A 27,968-nucleotide genomic window follows, 5' to 3' on the forward strand; every position below is an offset into this window, starting at 1 on the left:
TTGCTTTCATATCTGTAAAGAGAAAAAAAATTCTTTATCATATAGATTGTACCTCTTATTCTCCTTCCTCCAGGGAGACCTCCTTTGAGTCCAGGTGTGAACGAGCTCCTGGGGAGGAAGCAAAAGGGAGAAAAATTAAGAGGAAAGCTAAGCCTTGAAATAGCTAATCATATTTATATAGAATGTTTTCTGTTCACAAAATAAGGAACCCCAGTTCACTGACTCTCACTCAAACCTGTGAAAAACAGGCGTAATGAGCAACTGGCCCAGAGATTCAGGGCCAGCGGGCAGAGAATTTCCCCCATTTTCACCACCGCCCCTCCAAGACAGTGTTGCCAAGTCACCCACCTCAGCCGGGTATGTCTTCCCACCACTCAAGGCCTGCAGGCACCTGGCCTGGAGGCTACCAAAGGTGTCCCTGACTCCCTGAGGCCCATGTCCTTCTGTCTGGTACGCCATGGCCACAGTCTCCTGACTTCCCTGGCCAGCTCTGCACTCCCCAGACACCCCAACTTCAGCCTCAGCTGCACCTTCAGCTCTGGTTCGTGGCTGGGCTGCCTCTCCCAGGACACAAGCTGTTTCTCCTCCACGCTCCGCTCACAGGTTGGAGCAGCGTCTGCTTCCCACACTGACCTGCTGTCCCTTTGCTGCTGCTGCTAAGTCACTTCAGTTGTGTCCGACTCTGTGCGACCCCATAGACGGCAGCCCACCAGGCTCCCCCGTCCCTGGGAACCTGCATTTGTGTCCTCAGCACCTGGCACTTCATCAGTGTCAATGTTTGTGTGAGGATGGAGTAGAGGGAGAGACACAGGAGGGAAGAAGGGGAGCATTTGGGTCTGGGATGCAGGTTGCAAACCTGTTATCCTTTTATCTTTGGACGATGGCACCAAGCACTTGTGTTCACACCCGGGCTGACTGGTGTGTCCTCCCAGGTCTCTCCTTGGGACCCTCTTCCATCAGGGGCATTCTTTTCATCTCCTTCTACCCCATACAGGCAGAGTCTTATACCAGAAAGGACCTTGGCTCTTAGGGTCCATCAGCACAAATATTAACGCCAACTTATGTCATCGTGAGTATCACATGCCGGTGCCCCTCCCCTGACAGATCCTTGGCTGTGCCGCAACCATGCCACCCACCTGACACGGCCACCTGCCACCCCCAAGCGCACCTCATTCTTCTTCACTTTATTTACCCTGGGTTAGTGTCACCATTTTTGCATCCTCTGGGCCCCCTTCCAAGTCCTCTAAGCATGAATAACTCTGAATGCGGGTGAGTAGACAGTAGCCTTCATTAGAATTAACACTTGACTATAAACCCCAGGGACCCAGACTCTGTCACTCTCCCACAGATGCCCTGATCACAGATCCTTCTAAATAGGCCAGTGACTGTCAATACTGGTGACACTGGCAGGTGACTTGTGGCCATCACATTTACACGCATGGCAGGCTGCAGAAGTACCTTGAGACGCAAGGGAAGAGAAACCGCCACAGACTGTCTCAGATGCTTCGGCTGGTGCGGCTGAGGCATGGCCAAGTGCAGGAGCTGGTGTATCCATGGGTGGGGGCCAGCCTGGACCAGGGTGCCATCTTGCTCTTGCGAATGGCTACTTGCTTAAGACCCTGATGCTGGGAAAGATTGAAGACAAAGGGAGAAGGGGGCGGCAGAGGTTAGAGAGCATCACCAACTCAATGCACATGAGTTTGAGCAAACTCCAGGAGATGGTGGAGGACAGAGGAGCCTGGCATGATGCAGTCCATGGGGTCGCAAAGAGTCGGACATGACTTAGCGACTGAACAGCCTGCTTCCCTGAAAATGAGCCAGCCTGTGGAGGCGTGGCCCTTGTGCTCCTTCTTAGATGGCTTTACAGTTGACCTTCAGTGGGTGTGTTAATGCACAGATGTCATCCTGTGCACAAGACACGCCACAATCACACTTACCTGTGGGCTTGTTTCTTTGGGCTGCCCTTGTGGCTCAGTTGGTAGAGAGTCTGCCTGCAATGCGGGAGACCTGGGTTTGATCCCTGGGTTGGGAAGATCCCCTGGAGAAGGGAAAGGCTACCCACTCTAGTATTCTGGCCTGGTGAATTCCGTGGCCTGTATAGTCCATGGGGTCACAAAGAGTCAGACATGACTGAGGGACTTTCATTTCTTTCCTTGCTTGGGTGGATGGTGACAGGGCCTCGGGCTTTCATTCAACAGTGAGCACCCTGAAACCACTTCAGAAAGGGTCCCCAAAGGGGCCAGCTTTCATCAGTGGCCCAGAATGTTTCCGTGAGTGTAGGGAAGAGTGTGAGGAGTTTAAAGACAGAAAAAATGTGGGTATAAACCCTAACCCGGCTCCTTATTCAACATGTGTCCCTGGGTCAGCTGAGGGGTTGGAATACAAAAGCCCCTAGACCAAATTCAGCCCACCACCTGCTTTTCTTCTGTTTAACTCTTGTCTATGGCTGTTTTCTCCCTACAAGGGCAAAGCTGAATGCTTCGGACAGAGAGCCAGGGCCTGCGAAACCCAAAGTATTTCTTATATTTACAGAAATGTTTGCTGCCCCTTAGTGAGAATATTTCACTCTCTGAGCCTCAGTTTCCTCATCTGTAAAATGGGCAATGATACTTACATCAAGGGAGTGATGCTGTGAGAAATAAATGGAGTAATGAGTGTAGAAGGTGAGCCACAGAGCAGTGTTTGGTACATATCAGGATTTTTTAAATTATTATTTTCATTTTGCTCTTGTCCATCTGTGTCTCTTTTTGCAGAAGGTCACCTGGCGCTGTCCTTGTTTCCTCCTCTTTCAGTTCAGTTCAGTCACTCAGTCGTGTCCGACTCTTTGCGACCCCATGAACAGCAGCACACCAGGCCTCCCTGTCCATCACCAACTCCCGGAGTCCACCCAAACCCATGTCCATCGAGTCGGTGATGCCATCCAACCATCTCATCCTCTATCATCCCCTTCTCCTCCCACCCTCAATCTTTCCCAGCATCAGGGTCTTTTCAAATGAGTCAGCTCTTCACATCAGGTGGACAAAGTATTGGAGTTTCAGCTTCAACATCAGTTCTTCCAATGAATACCCAGGACTGATCTCCTTTAGGATGGACTGCTTGGATCGCCTTACAGTCCAAGGGACTCTCAAAGAATCTTCTCCAACACCACAGTTCAAAAGCATCAGTTCTTCAGCACTCAGCTTTCTTTATAGTCCAACTCTCACATCCATACATGACCACTGGAAAAACCATAGTCTTGACTAGACGGACCTTTGTTGGCAAAGTAATGTCTCTGCTTTTTAATATGCTGTCTAGGTTGGTCATAACTTTCCTTCCAAGGAGTAAGCATCTTTTAATTTCATGGCTGCAATCACCATCTACAGTGATTTTAGAGCCAAGAAAAACAAAATCAGCCACTGTTTCCCCATCTATTTCCCATGAAGTGATGGGACCGCATGCCATGATCTTAGTTTTCTGAATGTTGAGCTTTAAGCCAACTTGTTCACTGTCCTCTTTCATCAAAAGGCTTTTTAGTTCCTCTTCACTTCCTGCCATAAGGGTGATGTCATCTGCATATCTGAGGTTATTGATATTTCTCCCGGCAATCCTGATTCCAGCTGGTGCTTCCTCCAGCCCAGCGTTTCTCATGATGTACTCTGCATATAAGTTAAATAAGCAGTGTGACAATATACAGCCTTGATGTACTCCTTTTCCTATTTGGAACCAGTCTGTTGTTCCATGTCCAGTTCTAACTGTTGCTTCCTGACCTGCATACAGGTTTCTCAAGAGGCAGGTCAGGTGATCTGGTATTCCCATCTCTTTCAGAATTTTCCACAGTTTATTGTGATCCACACAGTCAAAGGCTTTGGCATAGTCAATAAAGCAGAAATAGATGTTTTTCTGGAACTCTGTTGCTTTTTCAATGATCCAGCAGATGTTGGCAATTTGATCTCTGGTTCCTCTGCCTTTTCTAAAACCAGCTTGAACATCTGGAAGTTCACGGTTCACGTATTGCTGAAGCCTGGCTTGGAGAATTTTAAGCATTACTAGCATGTGAGATGAGTGCAACTGTGCGGTAGTTTGAGCATTCTTTGGCATTACCTTTCTTTGGGATTGGAATGAAAACTGACATTTTCCAGTCCTGTGGCCACTGCTGAGTTTTCCAAATTTGCTGGCATATTGAGTGCAGCACTTTCACAGCGTCATCTTTCAGGAGTTGAAATAGCTCCATTGGAATTCCATCACTTCCACTAGCTTTGTTTGTAGTGATGCTTCCTAAGGCCCACCTGACTTCACATTCCAGGATGCCTGGCTCTAGGTGAGTGATTACACCTTCATGATTATCTGGGTCATGAAGATCTTTCTTGTATAGTTTTCTTGTGTATTCTTGCCACTTGTTCTTAATATCTTCTGCTTCTGTTAGGTCCATACCATTATTTCTTTTCATTTTGCCCTCACTAAGCTCCCTACCATCCAGCAGAGAAAAACTTAAAGGAAAAAAGAGAGTGATTGTGAAAAAATAAATGGTGTGGGAAACAAACTGACTCTAAAGGACTTCCCTGGTGGCTCAGATGGTAAAGTGTCTATCTACAATGCAGGAGACCTGGGTTCGATCCCTGGGTTGGGAAGATTTCCTGGAGAAGGAAATGGCAACCCACTCCAGTACTCTTGCCTAGAAAATCCCATGGACGGAGGAGCCTGGTGTCCATGGGGTCCCAAAGAGTCGGACACGACTGAGCAACTTCATGTTCACATAAAGGAAAATTTAACTCTGCTGGGGATCTCAGATTACTTATTTTGTGTCTTTTTTAAACATCTGCGTTGGATATTTCTTTTTTATTAATATTCATGTATTTATTTTTGGTGGTGCTGGGTCTTCATTGCTGCTCAGACTTTTCTCTAGTGGTGACGAGAGGGGGCTACTCTGTAGTTGTGGTTTGTGGGCTTCTCATTCCCATGGTTTCTTTGGCTGCAGAGCACGGGCTCTAGGCGCCTGGGCTTCAGCTCTTGCCACATGTGGACTCAGTAGTTGTGGCACACGGGCTTAGTTCTCCACCGCATGTGGGATCCTCCCAGACCAGGGATCAAACCTGTGTCTCCTGCTTTGGCAAGCAGATTCTTTACCACTGAGTCACCAGGGAAGCCCTATTTTATGTCTTATGAGTAGTCATTTCTATCATCTTTTTATGTTCAGTGTAAATATAGGTTGAAGTTTGTAATATTTTACAAAGAAGGGTGACTCCTTGCCTTCTCCTAAGAACAGAATGTTTTTTCCCTAGAGAAACAGCATTAGATGTTTTCAAATTCTTACATACAGAATGTTTGCTTTCCTGGGAATTTTTGTTTTTTAATCTAAAGATAATTTAAAAATTGAAATGGGCTGCAGCTACGCAAGGTCACCTAACTTGTGTTTTTTCCATTCAGAAGGAAATCCCAGTTGAGAGAGTAGCATGGAAACATGTACATTACCATATGTAAAATAGTGGGAGTTTGCTGTGTGATACAGGGCACTCAACCCAGTGCTCTGTGACAACCTAGAGAGGTGGCATGGGGTGGGGGGTGGGAGGCAGTTTCAAGAGGGAGGGGACCTATATATATACACACATACATACATATATATATATGGCTGATTCATGTTGACGTATGGCTGAAACCAACACGATATTATAAAGCAATTATCTCCCAATTAAAAATTTTAAAAAAGAAAGGAAATTCCTTTTCACATGTCTTAAAGAGAAGAAGACACTTTGGTTCTTCCCACAACTTTCTTCAACTGCTTTCATAGTAAAATATTTTTTTAAATTTCCATTCAGTATTTCCCTTATCAACTCCTTAGCAGCCTTACAATTTGCCTTGCAAAGAAGCTGAACTCCTTGGGATGGATTACGAGGAGAATGCGTATCCCTACCAAAATTAAACATATTAAAGCATTTAAATATTTTTAATCAGAACTATTACAAGGTTTAAAAAAGAGATAAAACGGTTTCCATGCAAGGAGATTTCGAACATCTTAGACCCAGTGGAGTTCATATGACTTTTCTTTGCTTTACCTCATTCCACAAAGATCACAGCATAGGCGGTTTTATGTTTTTTTCAATTATTATACTCTTTCAACTAGGTGAATTCGATAAAGAGTCCAGCCAAGTGGATCTCTGGCTTTTATATCTGTAACTAAGAGACAAGCTCTAAGCATGCTGAAGAAATGGAAAACCATTCTGGTTTCATGACCTGCTACTCTTTGCTCTATAATCAGCTTGAATTGGGCAACATTTTTCCACAGATTAAAAATCCAGGTCCAGTGGTTAGAAATCCATGCTTTCACTGCCCAGTGCCTGAGTTCGATCCCTGAGAGGGGAACTAATATCCCACAAGCCTAAAAAAAAAATCAGAAAAATTAGGACTGTTTTAGTCCAGAAAATGTGAAGATGAAAAAGGCCTGGTTTTCCTTCTAGGAGCTTGTGCTTCTGGTCAATTTTGTGAAAAGAACCAGAATGGGACCCCTTGACCTGGGAACAAGCATGTTCAAGGGGGGCCTGAAGGAGCGGGTGTGATAGGAGCCCTCAGAGCCAGAACCTGAGAGGCGGCACCACTCCGGGATCACCTTTGCCCCTCGAGGTTGTTAGCCCTGGAGTTCTACATCTCGAACACGCTAGTCTATACGTCTTCTCACCTGTCGTGGACCCCAATCCGATCCCAGCCTGTGGTCGTGGTGCACAGTTTGGAATCTGTGAATTTGGTTGTCTGCTTTACATCAGCTCAGGCAAGTTATTTAGCCTCCCTTTGGGTCTTTGTTTCCCTGAGTGCTTCCAAGTGTGCAGAGTGCAGGGTGTGGTGTGCGCTTGTAGTCAGCAGGGGGTGGGGTGCTGGACTCAGATTAGGGATTGGGACTGGCTTCCCTACGGAAAGGAATGACGCTTAAATTCTCACTGAGTAGTGGGTTTTTTTTTTTTCAAGTTTGAGCACAGCATTTTCTATCTTCCTAGAAGAGGGAAACCTGGCAGGGTGGCTGGGGGACCGACTTAGCCGGAGGAAGTCGGGCCGAGAGCCACCAGGCCAGGCTTCCCAGGAAGAGCGGAGAAAACATCAGGTCCCAGCACAGCTCTTCTGTCTCCCAGTAAAGGAAGACAAAGCATTCGGAAGATTCAGGAAGGCGCCCGTCGAGGTGCTGTCAAGAGGCGCCCCCTGCCGACCAAAACTCACACTTCCCTCGGGAAGAATTTCAGAACTTAGGCCCTTGAGTTGACTGAGCGTGCAGGGTTTATCTGTTCTGTGATTCTTTCTGCTAGTGTATATGCTTGAAATTTTACACAATAACAGCTTTTTGAAAAAGCCCTTTCTCACTAGCTGCAGTTCGGTTGTGAACATGGGTCCTAACCCTGAGACCAACCCTTGGCTGGCCTGTGTTAAGGTTGAGGGGGCAAGGAGAGCTGCCCTTCTATACTCCTTAAGGAGAGGGAAAGAGTCTCTGTTTAGAGTGCGTGGTTCAGTTCCCTGAACCTCCTACATCTAGGGAATTAGGCTATAAATCCACATAAAGCATTCTCTGGGTTTTTCCAAGAATTCTTGTTTATGCCAAAGCCACAAACAACACAACGGGAGAACAGATTTTATTTCGTAATGTTTTGGCATTTGCAGCTCAGACTGAAGTTGCAAAAGCAGAAGAGGAGAGCAATGAAGAATGGGCAAAATTTTTGCATATCTCTTCCTGTGGTTCTGACTGTATTTAGAAGCCTTCCTTCCTTCTTTCCTGCCTGCCTTCCTTCCTTCCTTCTCTCTTTCTTTCTTTTCTTTAGGTAATGTACTCTTCAAAAACTGTCCAGTGATAAAAGACAAAGCCTATGGAAACATTCTAGATTAAAGTAAACTGAAAGGACGAGCCCACGTGGTCTCAGGTGGCTCGGATGGTAAAGAATCTGCCTGCGATGCAAGAGACCCGGGTTCAATCTCTGGGTCAGGAAGATCCCCTGGAGAAGGGCATGGCAACCCACTCCAGTATTTTTGCCTGGAGAATCCCATGGACAGAGGAGCCTGTCGGGCTACAGTCCATGGAGTCACGAAGAGTCGGATAAGACTGAGAACACACACATACACAAGTATTGTTACGACTCGTGCTACGGGTCATTATTAATAAACTAATTGCAGGGCAGACTGATCTGACCTTTCAGTGACAAAGTGGAATTCTCCCTCCCTCCTGAAGGAGGTGGTGTGTTTTAGAAGAGCCTTCTCCACATCAGGACCACAAAGGCGACGTTTCAAGTGTAGTAGGTGGAGCATGAGTGGAGGGAAGCAGTAAGAATATATTTTTTTTTATCTGGAAACATACTTTTAGGGGGAATACTAACTAAATGGGCTCACTGCCTAATAAGAAAAACAGTTGATAAGTGATTTCTGCACAATGTTTAATCTGTGAAAGATTACAGGACGAGTGACAATGAGCAGACATTTCTTCTTCGAAGCAGAAAGAAGCTGTAGAAAGAGTCCCAGATTACATGAGGGCATAGAGCACACCAGGTGCCACAAGAAACCCCACGGACTCCTTGCCTTATTTTCAAGAAATAATTAACTTTCTTTGGGGACTGAGCTACATTTATTCCTGTTTAGAACCAGAAAGGTAACGAAGGAGCCCCTTGCCTTTCCTGTGATTATTAGTTCCTTTCAATCACAGCATCCCAGAGCTGACAAGGAGCCTTGGAGATTATCCACCTTCTAAATGAGGATTCCAATTTAAATCATTGTCCAAAGTCATGGAGGTCATCAGTGGCAAAGTTGAAACAGCCACCCAGTTCTATCAACATGCAGTCCACAGTTATATTCCCACCAAACAAAACAACCTCCGGAATCTATTTTTGCTGAATACACAGAAAGCTAACACCCCTCCCCGTTTCCAGCCCCCACATCCCATTCTCATCCTGAGGAGCATTCTCATCAGCTCCGTGTCTTCTGCATATGGTGGGGGACTGTGGAGGACAGATCCTAGGAGTCCCATCTACAGTCCAGCTAAAACTCAGAGAAATGAAGTGCTTTGCTGCGGTGGAAGCTAGCCTGTCCCAAACCCCCAGCCCCATGTGACTCCTTTCCAGTGTATTGCACCTTTGACAGCTTGTCTTCCTGCTTGCCTTTGTAGGTTTCACAGCGGCAGCCTCCCTGGTATCCCTGGCTTGGGCCTTGGCCTCCTACCAGAAGGCCCTTCGGGACTCTCGCGATGACAAGAAGCCCATCAGCTACATGGCCGTGGTCATCCAGTTCTGCTGGCACTTCTTCACCATCGCGGCCAGGGTCATCACCTTTGCCCTCTTCGCCTCGGTTTTCCAGCTCTACTTTGGGATCTTCATTGTCCTTCACTGGTGCATCATGACCTTCTGGATCGTCCACTGTGAGACGGAGTTCTGCATCACCAAGTGGGAGGAGATCGTGTTCGACATGGTGGTGGGGATTATCTACATCTTCAGCTGGTTCAATGTCAAGGAAGGCAGGACACGCTGCAGGCTCTTCATTTACTATTTCGTGATCCTTCTGGAAAACACAGCTTTGAGTGCTCTCTGGTACCTCTACAAGGCTCCCCAGATCGCGGACGCGTTTGCCATCCCGGCTCTGTGCGTGGTCTTCAGCAGCTTCTTAACCGGCGTGGTTTTTATGCTGATGTATTATGCCTTCTTTCACCCCAACGGACCCCGATTTGGGCAGTCACCAAGCTGTGCTTGCGAGGACCCTTCTGCTGCCTTCGCTCTGCCTCCAGACGTGGCCACGAGCACCTTGCGGTCCATCTCCAACAACCGCAGTGTCGCCGGCGACCGCGACCAGAAATTCGCAGAGCGAGATGGGTGTGTCCCTGTCTTTCAGGTGAGGCCCACGGCCCCATCCACCCCATCCTCTCGCCCACCACGGATTGAAGAATCCGTCATTAAGATTGACCTGTTCAGGAATAGGTACCCAGCGTGGGAGAGACACGTTTTGGACCGAAGCCTCCGAAAGGCCATCTTAGCCTTTGAATGTTCGCCGTCTCCTCCTAGGCTGCAGTACAAAGACGATGCTCTCATTCAGGAGCGGCTGGAGTATGAGACCACTTTATAAAACGAGAGGACTTGGAGGGGCCACGACCTCCAGACAGAGGGGTGACAGCAGGGCTGTGGCAATAAGGAAACTCTCCCCTAGAGCAGGGCGTTGGGCTGTGAGACTCCCAGTTTGACCCTCATCGGATACGTGTCTGACCCTCGGACAGCAGAGTGCCCGCTGCTGGCCTCTTTTCAAAGAGCAGCCCCAAGACCCTCCTACTCTGTCTGAAGGGAACAGCCCAGCTCAGTGGGACTCCTTGTTGCCGCCAACCCCTCCAGCTCAATCTTCAGCACATCCATCCAAGGGTACTGTTGTGATGGGAAATACTGCCTCCAATCAGTAGGGTGTTTGGATGAGTTAACTGATCTTTGCATAAAAATATACTGAATCACACATACACACGAGTACACACACACTAACACACATGCCAATCCTCTGTCAAAACAGTTTAGGTGATTTCTCTTGATGCAAAGCTGTGATTCCTGCAGGAAAACTAAGAGAGAAAACATATCCCTCAAGACTCCAGAAAAACAAAAAACAAACAAATAAAAAAAAATATAGTGAAGCTTAGAAAGAATTCATAAACCATCCTCATGTGAAAACCTTACCCAATGGACAGAAAACCCAAGTGTGTTTACACATGTATTAGAATTGATGAAATGGTTCATTTTCAACACACATCAGGATTTTTTTTTCATTTTAAATTTTCAGTTGAGAACATCTCCTATTACAGAAATCCTATGCAGCCCATGGATGGCTTCTGACAAGACCAAGGAGCTTGATACCTTAGTGATGTAAGTTCAGTGATAATCAGGATGCAGTATTCAGTTGCAAAAACATGTAATAAAACCACGGAGAGGAAGTGGGAGCAAAAGGCAGAATGAGTGTCTGATTTCCTGGCCTGTGCAGCTCACACGGGAAGGTCAGGGTGGAGCGGCGGGAGAGACAGCCAGTGTTCAGGTGCAGGAATGGAGGTTCTATGTGATGGCGGGCAGGCAGGATTTCAGAATACGCCATGCCACACCCTTCTAGTGCCAAAGTCCATCCAACACGAGACTGACGGGAAAGCCCTGAACGGCTGAGCATGGGTGGCGTGAGCCCCACCAAAGCAGAAGACTGCTCAAACAGTCAAGTCCTCTTTGTGTAAAGGTGACCCTCTCCCCCCACCCCCAAGGTCGAAGTGATGTGTCTTTTAGAGGCTTTGGGACACATTTTTGTAAGTATGAGCCCACAGGTGCAGTGAATATGCTGTGAGAAAACCCTTGTGAACTGATTGAGGGCTTATCACTAGATCCAGCTAAGATCTGTATTTCAGTCATTTTGTAAAGTCCCACTCTTACAACAAGCTTCTGGGTTTTAAATACCTCTGTCCAGCAAGTAAACATTCCCCACTTTCTGTTCCCAGTGTCCCCCCCCACCCCCAGTCATGGTGCTTTTTGTTGCATTAAAAGTGCCGGTCAAACTTTGATAGTATTTTTTTATAGTTGGTGCAGAGTGGAATAACTCATGGATTATTTCAATATTTTTGTAATAAAAAATATAGGGTATACATATAGGCATCATCACTTTTTTTATAAACCTGGGATCGTTTAAAATACTTTAAGCATCATAATTACTTGGGATGTAGAAACTGGTCCACAGATCCCATCTGCCTGCCTCAGCAGATCGAGAACACATGTTTCTTGCAAGATCATCCTACTTTGCCATGTCGGTGCCCCCAGGAACCTGGCCAGGGGTGCTATCAGAATATCAGGGGACGAGAGAATCAGCTTAACTAGAAAGGGCTTGTCAAGACTGGCCAATGTTTCCCAGGAAACCAATGATGGAAGTGATGACTCTTCCATCTCTTATGACAAACCTGACCACAGCGGGCAATGTCTTGGATGTCCTTTCCCAGTTTTATATCTACCCAACTGATGCACTAAATATTAGTCAAGTCACTTTTTAAAAAAAAAAAAGTCAGTTTAACTTAATTATTCAGTTATCTGGACTGTCCAATTCACTTAAACAGTCAAGTTCTAGAGCCACTACCTGTCATGACTGTGTCGTACAGAGGCAGCCGTCCCTATGACGACACCCACAGCAAGTGACAGAGGGCTCGAACTAGGACTTTTTTTGGTACTAAGTCCAAAGGCAGTGTTTAAAAATTAGATGATTTTTATCAGTAGACATATTTTCCTGGTACTCCATGATGGATCCTCCAAGCAGCAGTCCACTAAAAAATAATCTTTGGTTTGGATGTGAAAACGTTACCTGGTCACCAGGAAAGGCCCAGAAAGATGCTCTTCCTGCCAGCAATAGGCAAAAACATTCCACTCCCCACTCTAGAAGGGAAAAATGATTATATTGGCAAATTCTTCACTTTGGTGCCAGCCCGTGGGTCATTAGCTTCATAATTAATGATCTTTTGGAAACCAAATTGCTCAGTTGAACTATCCCTTTGATTCCATGAGTAAATCGCAGATGATAATGTCAGTCAACAAACACAACAGGTCCCATCACTCTTCGATCATGTAAATCCTAAGTTATTTCTCAACTTGATCCTTCGTTTAACAGGTGAAGAATCAAAATGAGCGTGGTGTGACTAAAAAAACGCTGTACTGTGCTTTGTCTTCAAAGTGAGAATGCAGTCAGGAGAGTGCAAGAAGTTTGATATTTTCAGTGATTTTACCAAATACTGTAAATACTCTGTTATCCAACATACTTAAAAGGTGAGGGTTTAATCAAAAATACTTGTTAAGGAAATGACATCTCCACCATGTCATAAATAACAAGACTTCTCAAGATTACCGTCAAGAACAACACGACAACAAATGTTACTTCCAAGGAGAATCATGGCTTAATCTTGCTTCCATGATTCAGAAAGCACTGTGTTGCCATCGAGCATGTATTTGTTTCAGATACACTGATAACAGAGCATTTCCAGTATTAGGATTTAAAGAGACATTGTCAATGTACAAAGGAACAAAGTTTGATTTTCATATTTATACTCTAGTATAAACCCTAAGATTTTATTTTCAGTTGACCACTAAATTCTCCACAAGAGTAGCTCAAGAATCCAAAAGGAACAGGCCTTACAAATTGGAACCTACAAATTTGTTAGGATACAAATCGGAAACACTGGATTCTTTATCTGTGAGCTCCAACATCATGTGCTGGGTCTGTTGGGTCACTTGGGGGAGGGGTGCGGTGAAGGGTCTGTCCTTAGTAATTAATTTTGCATAGGACCATGAGTTTTCTAAAAGGAAATATTATAAATCTTCTTCACTTTTAAATGAACATTTCTCAATGAAACTTAAGTTGAGGACTGTATGTATCCTAACCACACTGAGACTTTAAGTATTTGTGTGGAAGAAAAAAAAAAAAAAATTTCACTGTAAGTCAAAGTTTGGTCCCTCAAAATGACTATGTCCTTTAAATCTTCTCCCATTCCTGTTGTTCTTCTTAACTGTGTACTATCTAGTTCAGTAACCTGGACTTTGTAGACACTTTGTAACTCTTCTTTTATGATGTTGCTGTGAACCCAACAAATGAAATAAATTCTCCTACCGACATGGCAAGAATATGCAATTCAAGTATTAGCAAAAGAAAAATACAGAGATGATCTGAAGATGTATTTATACTTAATTTCTAAATGGCCCATTTCTTTGGCTCTATGAATAAATGAAGTAATAGCACTGACCAATTAAAAGTGAATAGGAATAATTGAAATCTCAATGACTTTTTAAAAAAAATATTGTATAGACGTGTGTTTAGTATGGATAACACACATATTACATATAATATATGTACACACTCAACTAATGGATAAAAAGTAAAATATATACTGTTGTTAATGCATATAAATGTATGTTATTGACACATAAACTTTTAGATAAAAAGTTTTTTCCCGCTCCTTTTCAGCATCAGCTTAAGTGTAGAATCCATGTCTGTAAGACATCAACACACTTGAACTTGGGTTGGAAATGTTGCTGTTCAGTCACTAAGTCATGTCTGACTTTTTATGACCCCATGAAATGCAGCCCACCAGACTTCCCTGTCTTTCACCATCTCCCAGAATTTGCTCAAACTCATGTCCATTGAGTCAGTGATGCTATCTAACCATCTCATCCTCTGCCACCCTCTTCTCCTTTTGCCTTCAATCTTTTCCAGCATCAGGGTCTTTTACAATGAGTCAGCTTCACATCAGGTGGCCAGAGTATTGGAGCTTCAGCTTCAGCATCAGTCCTTCCAATGAATATTCAGGGTTGATTTCCTTTAGGATTATCTGATTTGATCTCTTTGCAGTCCAAGGAACTCTCAAGAGTCTTCTTCAGTTGGAAATATCTAGATATAATTTAGCATTTTTAACTTGAATGAGTTTTCCCACTCCTCAAGGAGCTTGTTTTTAGAGAGATGAGAATACCTTTGAGTCATTTCAAAGATTCTTTCTCTGAACATATTGAATGGAGTAAAGAAAACATCTGGTGTCCTTAGCAGGATTATGTAAGGTTATGTATTTGCCTTTCAGTGTACCAAATACCATTAAGGGAAACAAGTTCTGACACAATGTTTGGACAAGAATACAGAGATTTTTTTTAATCTGATGAACCATTTCTGAGATTACATATATGTTCCCCGGCATTCTCTTGAGTCTTTGCCCTTAACAATTGCTGTTTCCGTATAAAGTTTGGATGAGGTGCCTGCATTTTATGTTTTTCAAGCCTTTAAAAAAAAATATCTCAGGCTGTCTTTCAGAAAAACAACTCAGAGAATGGTTGATGTGTGCAATGCAAACACAGCAGGACTGAGGTGGTCATTTCTCTAATTTCAGTGATGGGCGCAAATCGACTCATGTTTGTTTATCTTCAGCAACTCAGAGTCACATTTGAAAACAATCAAATTGTTGGCTTCTGTCAGCTTGTGACTCATAGCACCCTCCCCCCCACTTCTACCCATCTGAAGCAGGAGCCTTTTAAACTGGCTAAGGATAGGCCATTCCTCTCTATCACCCCAACCCATCCCTCCGTTCTAAGTTTCTGGTCCCCACTTGTATCAGACCATCTGGACATTGGGGTGGCACCTCTTCTCCTTCACTGGGCAGGCTGCACTGTCTCCCACAAAGCGCTCTCTGTGGACATTTGTCTTGTCCAGGGGCTATCCTAAAAATGAGCTCATGGAAAGATGCAGTAAGTGTCTGTGATCAACAGCCTCCAAAGTGAAACTCTGTGGCATGTGGGTGGAATTGTATAAAAACACAATGAGCCATTTAATTTTGCTAATTGTAGCAATTAGGCAAGCTCTCACACAGCAGAAAGCCAAATGGAGGACGTGGCAAACAGCTGTTTACCCACAGAAATGAGGGGTTCGGAAGTTCTCCCTTGAGTGTTTGAGACATCGTGTTGTTTCACCATCCATCTGAAGCTTTTTCTCTAGATTCCGTAAGGAAAAAAAATCAAACTTCTGTAATATTGCATGTAACGATCTAGCCAAGAAATCAAACCTTTAACTTTTTCTGGATATGTTGTTGCTCAGTTGCTAAGTTGTGTCCCACTCTTTGTGACCCTATAGCCAGCCAGACTCCTCTGTCCATGGGATTTTTCAGGCAAGAATACTGGAGTGGGCTGCCATTTCCCTCTCCAGGAGATCTTCCCAACCCAGGGATCAAACCTGTGTCTCTTGCATTGGCAGGTGAATTCTTTACTGCTGAGCCACCTAGGAAGCCCCCTTTCTGGGTCTATATTCTGCTAAATAAGGGTCAGTTAATGTCCTTGAAATATCTAGCTGCTTTGCTGATATCATTTTCATAATATACCAACATAAGTCAGAAACACTGACTGAATCAAATTTTTGCTTTGGTTATTCCCCTGCCCTACCCCTCTAAGACTTACGCCATTCATTTCCCTGTATTAATGGGAACTGACTGAGCCCAAGAGCATCAAGGATTAGCCAGCTTTATCTCCATGATCTCATTCCATCTTCTCTGTCATCTATGAGTTAAGTTCCGTTTACAGACAAAACTTAAGCTCACAGACACTAAATTAGGCAAGGGTCCCATAGCTGGAAACACTGGAGCTGAGAGATAAACACAACTTGTCATGACTTCTCACAACCGCAAATCCTTCTAGAAAACCAAGGAATATTTTCCCACCAAAATCTCTTCCGTCCTTGGCAAGATCTCAGGAGAAACAAAAATGTGGTCTGACGATCCAATTTTTCAAGAGAATTTCATTTAAAAATCAAAAAGGTCCTTCAAGATTAGAAGTTAAAAATAAAAAAAAGTCAGTGATGAGAAACAAGTCTTTATCACTTGTCATTGAATTTTACTGCGACCCCCTAATTCAGAGTAGGCAGATAAATGCTTGTATTTCATTCCAAACAACTGTCTCTCCCCACTTCCATGGCTCTACTTTGCACTAAAATAAGTGATAAATACAAATTAGCCTGATGGTTCTTTTCTTGTATTCTCTATATGTATGCTACTGTCTTCCAGTTAGGTAAAGGGAAAGACAGTCAAACCCTACTACTTGCCTTGACCTTCAGACTCGGGAAAAAAAGAGAGATGGGGGTGGGGAAAGGAAGAAGGAAAGATGAATCTAACAAATCTTTGAGTGACACTGTGTGTGCGTGTGTGTGTGTGTGTGTGTGTGTGTGTGTATGTGTGTGTGTTTTGGTCACTCCATTGTGTCTGGCTCTTTGTGACCCCAATGGACTGTAGCTCACCAAGCTCCTCTGTCCGTGGGATTCTCCAGACAAGAATACTACATTGGGTTGCCATTTCCTTTCCCAGGGGATCTTCTCAACCCAGGGATCAAACCCAGGTTTTCTGCTTTGCAGGCTGATCCTTTTCTGTCTGAGCCACTGTTATTTTCATATTATAAAATAACTCTATTCCACTGCCATAATTTACCCTAAATTTCATTTAATATCTTGCAGGTCACAAAATTTAATATGTACACAGATTACTATACCACCAGTTGAACCATCATATAAATCTGGAAATTTCCTCTTAGATGAAAAGTTTATACCTAAAGAATATAGCATTTACCAAATATTTGTGGAGTTGGATTATAAAATAACGTATGTGTCTTCTCCATCCTCAACTTAGACATAATGTGCCTGGGATCCACAGGATGACAGAGTTGTGACCCATTCAGTGATTCTGTTGTATAGGAAGTAGTGTGTGTGGGCTGAATTCATGCTAAAAAGGTGGCCATAGCAATAAACCAAAAATGATCTCAATCCTGATGTTTATTTTAAAAAATAGACACAGCCATCAGTCCAAATGTAATATGTTAAAAATACAAGCAATCTGACTTCTGACTTTGATATGACTTAAACAGATCTTTATGAAGTTAGGTTAAATTAGGTGTCATGAACTTTTATAGAGAAAGCATCTAAATGAGATTTCAATGTTACTTAAGAACACTTCTTTTAGAAATGAGGGTGACAGAGATCCAAAGGGATCAGGCATTTTTCAGTATCAGAATTCCTTCAGCCATTCATCTATCAAGTGTGATCTATATGCCTGGCACTGCCAGGCAATACACAGTCACACGTGGAAGGAATTCCATATTCTAGCAGCTCACACTTTGGTCTTTGGTAGCAGAAGAGTCGTCTGACTTCAGCTATAGTTCTTTCTATCCTATCACACCGCTTCTCTTCTTAATGTCTACATTTAATTCCATACCAGAGCAATAAAGAAACATAAGTTTTTCCAAGATTGTGTTACATAAGCCTCGCAATACACAGTTAGCCTGCATAGTGGCAAACATAAGGTTACAGTATAAATATAAAGATAAATCAACAATAGATGGCTGCTGATAAAGAGAAAAGTAGTTTTGTAATTTGTTCTTATGCCTTTTCAACACTAGATATTTTTAAGTCAAGACCACAAAGCAAAAATAAATTTCAAGACACTCTTTGGCATAAAGTATTTGACTCAAGGGTTTCCCAGGTGGTGCTAGTGGTAAAGATCCTACCTGCAATGCAGGATACACAAGAGACACAGGTTCGCTCCTTGGGTCAGGAAGATGCCCTGGAGAAGGGCATGGCAACCCACTCCAGTATTCTTGCCTGCAGAATTCCATGGACGGAGGAGCCTGGTGGGCTCTTAGAGTCCATAGGGTCACACAGAGTTGGACACGACTGAAGTGACTTAGCATGCACGCATGCATATTTGACTCAAACCAATCATCTTTGAATCAGCTTTGGAAATATTCCTGAGGATTTATTTTTAAGAAGAGATGTGAAATCAGCATGCTTCTGAGATGGCACTTCTCTGACCTTCAGGAAGCATCTTTGATGAGCACTTATGATACCTTTTTGTCCCAGTCACCATTCTGGGGGTTTTTGGTTTTCTTTTTTTGGCCACATCATGCTGCATGTGGGATCTTAGTTCCCTGACCAGGGATCAAACCAGCACCCCATGGTGCTCAGAAGTCTTAACCACTGGACCACCAGGGAAGCCCCCAATTATGGTTTTTAATGGAGTTCTGGCTGGCCACAGAGGAATGGAAGAGGGACCTACAGTTAAGACAGAATGAGGATATGTTGTGAGGGAATCAGAAACCCCCTCTGGACAAGGGGCATTTCGTTTATAAAAGTGCACATGGGGCGTGCAGGCTTGTCAAAGATCTCCCTTTCCCATCATCAGTAGAACTTCATTGCAAAACGATATCTCTCTGTACACCAAAGTTAGACGCCCCAGTAGGTTTCCCCAGAACATAGTCTGCAGCATACATGTTATTTAGGAAGAACACATTTTCAGACATAAACCTCAGTTATTGCAACCTGAGAGGATGTTCTAAAGCCCCATGCCCAGATGAGCAGCAGTGACCTGCATCACACTTCAGGAGTGAAGACTGCCAGCCCCACCCTGTGTGGACACATGCTGGCATGGTACCCATTCCAAGTCTCTCCTTCAATATGGCCCACACTGATTGGCTTCCCATAGATGTAAAAGAGCATCTTATTTAAAGATAACTATTGACATACATAACTAATTTCCTCTGAGTTAAATAATTCTGGTTAGGGAAGGCTATAAACTCATAGGTCCTCTGTGGAATAAAAGGAAAGAGAAAAGAAAGCATATTCATTTTTATGAGCCCAGAATAACACCAAGAATCCCTTCACCAAAACAGCTGACTTAATAATAGTGCTAAGTCAGAGCCCAAAAGTCTTGGTTCCGGCCACCATGAGTGGTTCATTACAATGACTGCCCCCATCTCAGGGGTGGTAACAGACAAGGCGAGTACACTTACTGATGTTTGCAGAGAAACATCACATTTAACACAACAGATCAACATCAGAACCAATAATCAACTTGATAAGCAAATACTACCAGCACAGTACCAACACAAAATTTTCTCTCATGCCAATATTGAAGCCTGTCACCTACTCTGTTATTAGAATTTCAGAAAATGTAAGGTTTACTGTTTTTATTTTGCTTCTACCTACCAAATTCACCTGGTGGCCATTCGCTCTCTCTGTTGCTTGATTTGCATTCAAATGAAACTAATCAAATTCTTACTTCATTTAAGTGCTACAAATATTAATAAGTGAAGATGTTGTGTTTAAGCTAATTTAATTGAGCTGTTCTAGTGGCAGTCTGGTATCAAGTTGTATCAAATCAACGCTCTTAATTGTTTCAAATTAATTCATCTATCAGGAAGTTCTAAAACACCTTTAAGTGTGTTGAAAATCCATTTTGGGTTTCTATCATTGTAAGAAATTCCTATTTTGATTGCAAGCCAGTAGAATGGGTTGTAATCAACACTGGAGTTTCAGTCCATTGTAGTTCTGGCAGTTGGGTACCACAATGATAACTTAGCAATTAACCTTCCACCTGTGGCTTTCTATTTGTGTTGCTGAGAGTTCTTCTATTCAAACTGGGAGCAATAGCACATCATCCTATAATCAACGGAGATCTGTCAGTTAGTCAAGAATTGTCATTTCATATCCTTCTTTCAAAGAACTAAGATATCTAATAACTCCCCTTATTAACCTTTCTAAGGTATTGTACCTAGAAAAAGAAATACAACTCTCAAGTGTGTCTTGTCTTGAAAGCCTGGGGTTAAATGTCTTCTTTGGTCTGAACCAGAGTTTTGGAGACAGCAGTTTCTCCTGTTTGGAGGAAGGGAAGGGAGCCGAAGATGAACTAGCCACGCCAGAAACAGGAGCCTCCGCTGCACAAAGCCTCACAGTGCTGATGCTATTGATTCTCTTCTCTTTTTTACAGAAACACCTTGGAACTTGTCAAGATTTACTGAAGGTGATTTGCATTAATTAATTCAACAGACCCTTTAATCTTGGGAATTCTTGACTTGTGAGATTGCAGTCAAGCTAGTGCAAAGGGAAATGAGTCAGTTAGTAGGAAGGAGCGCTCATTCAGTGTGGTGAGGTCCTCAGGCCTGGAGAGAAAGGCCTCTGTGAAGTAGGGTGCTCCAGAATCCCTGCTCCCTGCTTCTCACTCCGGTGATGAACTTCCACCTTCTTCATTTGTTTTTGCCTTCATTTGCACAGCTTTGAAAGGCCTTCCCCTAGCCGCTCAATGGTAAAGAATCTGCCTGCCAATGCAGGAGACACAAGAGACCTGGGTTCGATCCCTGAGTCAGGAAGATCCCCTGGAGAAGGAGATGGCAATCCACTCCAGTATTCTTGCCTGGAGAATCCCATGGATAGAGGAGCCTAGTGGGCTGCAGTCCATGGGGTCGCAGAGAGTCGGACACAACATAGTGACTAAACGATAACAACTTTGAAAAAAGAGAAAAAAGTGAATGGATTCCTGGGGGCTTATGTAGCTCAGTGCACTGGGTTATGGAGACTCGCCTTAAATGGATGCAAATCTATTTGTGTTTGGAAATGAGGGGGAAAAAGTCACTGTCATCTGTTTAATGATTGATCTGAGTACAGTTGCTGTTCTTCATTTCCTGATAGTTTCGTTGTCAGCATTGTAATAACCAATTTATAAAATTAAATTTATAATTCAGTTTTGGAGGTAAAATCTGCATGGCTGTAGCTGTGGAACCCTTTGATTCCTGCCTTCTTAGGTGGCGACATTGCCAGTTTCAAACTGAAGTACTTTTGTATGGGGACTTGGCTCTCCCGTTGCTTCCCCAACCCTGTGTAACCTTGGTTACCAGCTCTGAGATCACCAAGCTGACATTCTGAGCACCTGAGTGTTCACTGAAAAATAAACAGGTGATCTCTTAATTAAAAATCATGCTTGGTTCCCACTTGCTTCTCTTTTTAAGGAAAGGTTTCAGCTGCAAGGTAGGGATAGATGTACTTCAGATCAAAGTTTATAAGAGTCAGACATCCATATGTTGTTATATAGTTTCCTGTCTAACCTCTCAGTAGAACAGCTTGAGACATTAACACTAGAAGAATGAGTGAAAGTCTTCAGATATATCTGAACAATGAACAATCTAACAGAAAAAGAAGACGATGTTGTGGTCCTTTTTATACCTCTTCCAAAGGTGTTTCTCCTTCATCAGTGACCATCTTGGTGATGATCTCCAAGACGTACCAAGAGGTACCAAGTGATAGTCCCAGTTTTAGGCACCAGGGTTGTCCTGTACTTCCGCAAATCTAGCTCTGAGCACAAGCACTGAAGTGTAATGGTGAAATAGTGGCCTGCCACCAAGCAACTTTCAATTGCAAGGCAATGAAAACTAAGAAGTTGAAGAAAGTGTCAATTTTCTCAATCTCTAAAACCAAAAAAGGCACAACTATCCTCTATCTTGTCCAATAAGTTGGTTGGCTGTTGTCACATAGGAACAAGAAATCATCCTCTAAAACAAGGCTTTTGAGTAGAAGTGACTACGAGAGGTGTTGGAACACAAGTTTCCCACTATTGTAAATGCGCAGGTGTGGGGACCGCGGAGGAAACCTGTCAGAGGTTCATTAGGAATATTTGCCTTTTGTAGAGCAGAGGTCGCTGTGGACCCTGCTACTCTGTGGTGATGACAATAGACGCATCCACTGAGGAAAGGCCAGGGCATGGCTGGACAAGGAGGACAGAGATGACCTCGGTGGCTCTGTGTCTGAGACTAACTCTGTCCTTAAGGGGACTCTCCTGCTTGACAGTTTCCCTTGGTCATTGGCCTGTTCCCTCCTAGCCAACTCTGTGTGCTGAGGGCTTCTGATGGGTTATAAACTGAGATATTTGAAGGTACAGTAAGTACCCTTGCTTGTAAAACATGACCATTGAATCATCCTTTGTCTTAACAACAGTGAGATTCAGGGTGACCACGGCCCTATTCAACCATCCCATTATAAGTACATCATGACATCCCAAGAACCTCTGAGTTCAAACCCACTAAACCGGGTCAACAAATTTATTACTTGAATCATTTCAACATATTTTGGACCTTGATTCTGTCATCACCTAGACTGCATCTTTGTCCCCAGATAGCAAAAATAATTCTCGGGAGAACAGTTTTCAGAATAACGGAAGTGAAGAAAGGTGGACAATGAAGAAATTTTTCAAGGGAGACAAAACCTCTGGACCACCAGCAGCCCTAAAAGCTTTATTTTTCCTCATGACTATGTTTCTTTTCATTTGAGGGCTTTCAGCACCTGAATTTTCCAAATGATTGCCAACTCATCTTCAAAAACAGAAGTCGACAGCATGGTGTTATTAAAAAATAAAAGGACTGTCCTACAAGAATGTAAATATCCCAAGAAAAAGTAAAGAAGTCAGTCACTCCAGGAGCAAATTTGGCATTTGTGATGTCAAACATCTGGAGCATTGGGAAAATCGGATGTTTGAATCCTTGTGTTCTTTCTGCTTGTCTGGTGTTGCCTAGATAGACAGAAAATGCTCAGGTGTTGTAGGTAATAGAACTAAACTTTCTTGTGCATTAATCTATTGCTGGCAATATTCTGCTGCTATAGATCTCTTTGTTGTGCAAAGAGAAATAAATAATGCAGAGTCAACACCATTTGATTTTTATTTGCTTTCAGCAAACATGAATGGGAGACTTGCGGGAGGCGGTCCTGGGGTCCTGGGAGGTGATTGTGGAACAGACTTCCTGCAGGGTGAAAGTTCCAGAGGCCTGCCTCTCGGGCCCTGCCTGGCAAGGGAGCTTACTATTCAGCTGTTTTCCATCTTTTAGAATTTTCTAGTTGCTCCTCTGCTGCTCACATACTGTTAATCCTTCACAGAGTCTACTTGACAGAATCGTTCAAGGGAAATACAAATGTGTGTTTTATTCTTCAAATAGGAAGTTTTTATTTCAAGGATTTCTTAGACCTTTGAAGCATAAAAATAGTTAAACTATTTCCCTTTTGGGAACAAGGACACAGAGGAGGACACAGAGGGGCTGGTCCAGTGATGGGGACGCAAGGTGACGGAACATGAATGCCCATCGTCCCCATCCTTGGCCACATTTTTCGCACACATGAAAGAGAGAATGTTCATCTACCTACCTCACAGGGGTGTTGGGAAGATTAATGTGAGTTGGAAAAGTGCTTTGACACCTGGTGACTAGTGTTCGCACAGAGAAGAACTCAGGGTTGGGAGGGAGCAGGCTGGGGAAGAAGGTTAGGGATAGAAAAGCAGTCACTCAGCCAGCCAAGACTCTGATGATTCCTGATCAAAGCGCAACTTGTTCTTCAAAGGTCTATGGAGAAATTCTTTTAAATTATCAACTTTTTAATAAGAAATTTTACTCCTTTCATACAAACACTGAGAATGACAATTTTCCTCTTAGTGAAACTGAATGTTACTAAATATTTATCAAATGTACCCAGAAAAGGTGGCTTCTTTCGATGCCTGAAAAATTTTCATGCCTGATCCCAAGCTACATTTTCCAGAATGCTTGCATAACACCCAATTCAGTACTAATGCTGGCAGGTGGTACTCTGAAACCCACTTCTGGGAGGGAGAATTTGTTACTGAGGTTAGATTTCTTCTTGTTTACAATGAGATTCTTTCTCACCCCTAAGTGGACACATGTCTCCCTTTATGATCCAATAAAAGAAACCAGAGCCTTATTTCTTCCCCAATTTCTGAGCTGATTTATTTTCAGAGTATAAATATATTTTAAATATTTCAGAGAAGTGTTTGTTTACACAAGGGCTTCAGCCGTACATGGATCCACATCTGTACTTACACACAGACCTGAGTTCTGCTCCAGGACAGAGGAGGTGGAGGGGGAGGCCTTGCCAAGAAGAGCAGCTTGTACGACTTACTTCCTGCCAAAGTAACATGTTTCCTCTCAAATATTTAGTCCTGAGAAGAACTAGTGCTAAGTAATATGATTTGTCATTTTTGAGTCAGGGAGGCGATATGGTAATCATAGAATATTATTCATGGGAATATACCCGGGAAACTATACTAACAGTGCAGAGAATGTTTTCATGATGTGACTTTATGAGGCGAAGTTGTTGTACATAAATATTATCATTGTGCCCTTATTTAAAAACTATATCCTTTGCAAAAAAAGATTGCATGCTCTTAAAACTATGAAATAGGGCTTCAGAATGTTTACTAGATAAGTGGGTCTGGAGCTTGCATAACGTACATATTCAACAGAATCTCTTCTGGATTCTAAAATCTTGTTGCTAGTGATACAACCAAGGCTTAAAACTTCAGACTGGATAAACATGTCTAATGCATGGTATTGAGTTTCCTGAAGCATGAATTTAACCTAGGTGATTATCTGACCCATCAAAAAAAATTATATTGCCACATCAGACTCAAGTATCATTTTGCTGTTGTTTTGGTTGGTGTTTTGTAGGATTTTGAGACTCAAAATATGATTGTAGTAATAAGTGAATCAAAATAACTTGAACTTCTCTGGGCTTTTTTTCCCCAGTTCCTAGCATCAAGACTCTTTCAACCAAAAGTGCAGCAGACTATCCTTGTCGCTGTGAAGGGAAATACCTGTGTCTTTGTTTTTGTACAAGAAAACTGAGGTTGAGTGGCCTTGGTGCAAGGACCTGGAGATGCAAGGGCTGAAGCAGCCTCTCAGGTGGATTTGCTGGGAGGAGAGAAGGAGGTCAGTGGGCAGAATACGCCCTTGGGATATTTCACCCCAAAGGCACAAAACGGAATCCGAAGGGATGAAAGCTGGACCATTCTTCAAAATGCTAGAATCTAAATTCTAAACTTAAAAAAAGTGGAGTCAAACTGTTATCACATGTAGGCTTAAATCTGATCAGTGGGGAAAGGGGGATTTGAACACCCCAAACATTTCAGTCTTTTTAAGACTTTTCAGTCCATGTAAAACTTTCCAATATCCTTCCTAAAAATAAGATACTCTTTCAGAAAAGCAGGTTTTTAACAAAGATAAATCTGATCATATGATTGTGGACCAGTCATGTCCTCATCACACGTGACACGTTTTAAATGCAGTCTTCAAGTTCCATGGCTATTTCTGGTTAACATTTTATCTTGTAAGAGTAAAAAACACATGTAAAATTCTGTTTTGCTCAAAAAGAATGTCTCCCACCTTGTTTATATCCCTTCTTATCCTTAGCATGTTATTACCACAAAACTCCTTTCATATCTAGGTGGTATGAGATCGCTGAAAAATGAAACTTTCCGTCAACTGCTTTTTGAAGGGCCCACGTGAAGCCTCTCTTTAGGCAGGATGTTGAGAGAGAGCCTACTCTCTGCTCTTCTTCTCAGCTAGCAGACTGCTCACCGGCTTGGAGAGAGAGAGTTAAAGGTATAAAGTAGGATTTCCCATTCTCAGAACAAGTTGAGCAGCAGATAAGCCAGGAGGTTCCTCCCCCTATGTATACCTATGGCTGATTCATTATGAGGTTTGACAGAAAACAACAAAATTCTGTAAAGCAAATATCCTTCAATAAAAAATAAATTTTTTAAAAATGGTACTTTGAATTCAGGGCTAAAGACAAACACGTCCTCCAAGTAAGAGTGAAACCATCCTTCCTACTGATTTGTCTCTCCACCTTTACTAAACTCTTCTTACAGTTTAGTTCAAAATTTCTAGGAATGTTAACTAGTGCCATTTTATGTTATAGCTTCAGTGCAGAAATTGGGAAAGCATGAATTATAAAATTTGCTGGGGCTATAGATTTCTGTACTGACATCCTACCAAGTAGATTTTCCATACTACTACTAATATTCCAGTTTAATTAATAATATGTGAAAGGGAAATAGAAGCATTTTACTCAGCATTAAACCACTGCATAATTGAAACCGGCTTCCTCACAGCAAGGATTTTTGCTGCTGACATTTGTTCTTCATCCTCCTGTTATTTTAAGTAAATAATTTTCACATCGAACTACCTCAGCTACCGTTTTATTTCAAAAGGTGAAACCATGCACTTTGTAACCAACAAGTTTTTCATTTAAAATTCCAAAAAGATACACTCGGTGCAAAGCAATTTTCAAAAAAATTTGTACATGACATAAGCAACCCAACCTCAAGAGGTTGTCCTACATTTTGTTTCTAAGTTCCATTGGGAGTGAAATCCTCATTTCCACTCAACACCAAGAGAAGCTGCTCTATATTTGCTTGATTTGCCTTAAACATTCTGTGCTCCTTTCCCAGTTCGATCTTTTGTCGTTGCTGTTGTTCTTTTAAATTTATCTTTAAGGAGAACATATACCAGGTGGGAGGGGAACAGCCAGCGATGAGAATGGACCATCATTTCTCAGTTCTCTGTTGTCAACTCTCTCTGCATGACCTTCCAAGTGTGGGGAATGCCCATTCCTGTGCTTCCCTCTCCCCTGCCCACCCTGTGACCAACACTGAAATTAGGTCTGAGAGACCCGTGTGTGTGTGTGTGTTTGTGTGTGTGTGTGTGTTTAGGGGATGGAGTTGGCATTCCCCAGCCCCCGCCCCCGCCCCCAGCACAAGCACAGTGCCTGGACCCGAGTGATAACCTTGGCAGTTGTTGTGCTTTACTTTGTAAACACTGTACAAATGTATTTGGGATTTTATTTGAAATGAAGAAGTAAACTACTTATTAAATTTTTTTCTTCCTGTAAATATATATATTCAAATTCCAGGTATACAAACATTCCTTTAGCGTTTGGATTGTAAGAGTGTCTTTATTGGCTGGAGGCTGCTGCTTCCCTGCACAGTCTCCACCCGCTGTAGTGGAAAGCACAGTGTGTGGAATATTCGCTGTACTGCAGTACCATCGTCATTTTGGTTTGTTGAGTAAGTTGCAATTTGTGATGAAACAAAGTGGAAAGTAGTGCTTCATAATGAACAGATTTCCTTGGTTACATGATTTTTCTTGTAAAACTTAAAAAAAAAAAGAAGACTTGAAATTTTCTATATTTGGATTTTGTAGATTTTTTTTTTATTTTATTGCAACACAAGGTACCAAAATCATTAAATAAAGTACACTGTGGTCATTTTAACAAAAGTCTGAGTTCCTGATTCTTTCTAAGTCTAGGAAGAGGGCAGGACATTGTGGGTCTAAGATGAGAAGGTGAAAGAAGGCTGTATTCATGGGCACAGTCTCCCAACAATGTGACTGAAACCTGCAAAGAGAGCTGAGTTCTGTTGAATCTGAAATAAATTTAAAATTAAATTATATCAATTTCTAAGATATGTTTCATCTATACATTTTAGTCCTAAAAAGCGATAACGTTTCTCTAAAATGACTACAAAAATGAAGAGATGTTTCAGCTCACACAGAGGCTTAAAAATGTGAATCATTGGTTTAAACATTAATAAAAGGAAACATTGTCAATGAACAAAAGTACTTTTTAAAAGGACAATGTTTCTAAGTGCCTGATTTTTCTATGAAATTAGGGTTTATGCTATACATAATTGTTTTTCTTAAAATATTTTAATTTTTTAAAGAAATGTTCTATTTTCTATACAGTTAGGTAAGTGTTCTACTGGTTCATGTAGCCTTTCTTTGTAGAATATTTAAAAGGAGCTGAAGCTCCTTGGTGTGGGGAGGGAGGAGGGAGGAGGGTTCAGGATGGGGAACACATGTATACTAATTAAATAATTA

General features: G+C 42.7%; 1 protein-coding gene across 1 annotated transcript in view; it reads left to right on the forward strand.

Moving 5' to 3' along the window:
- Positions 1-27,368, forward strand: part of XKR4 (XK related 4) — a 330,762-nt gene extending 303,394 nt beyond the window's left edge. Inside the window, exon 3 of the mRNA XM_002692650.5 lies at positions 9,104-27,368. Within this exon, the coding sequence (XP_002692696.2) occupies positions 9,104-10,050 (947 nt within the window). The 3' untranslated portion in view covers positions 10,051-27,368. The remainder of the gene's footprint in view (positions 1-9,103) is intronic.
- Positions 27,369-27,968: the final 600 nt, after the last annotated feature.

The sequence above is a fragment of the Bos taurus genome, chromosome 14 (assembly GCF_002263795.3).
Source record: "Bos taurus isolate L1 Dominette 01449 registration number 42190680 breed Hereford chromosome 14, ARS-UCD2.0, whole genome shotgun sequence".
NCBI lineage: Eukaryota > Metazoa > Chordata > Mammalia > Artiodactyla > Bovidae > Bos > Bos taurus.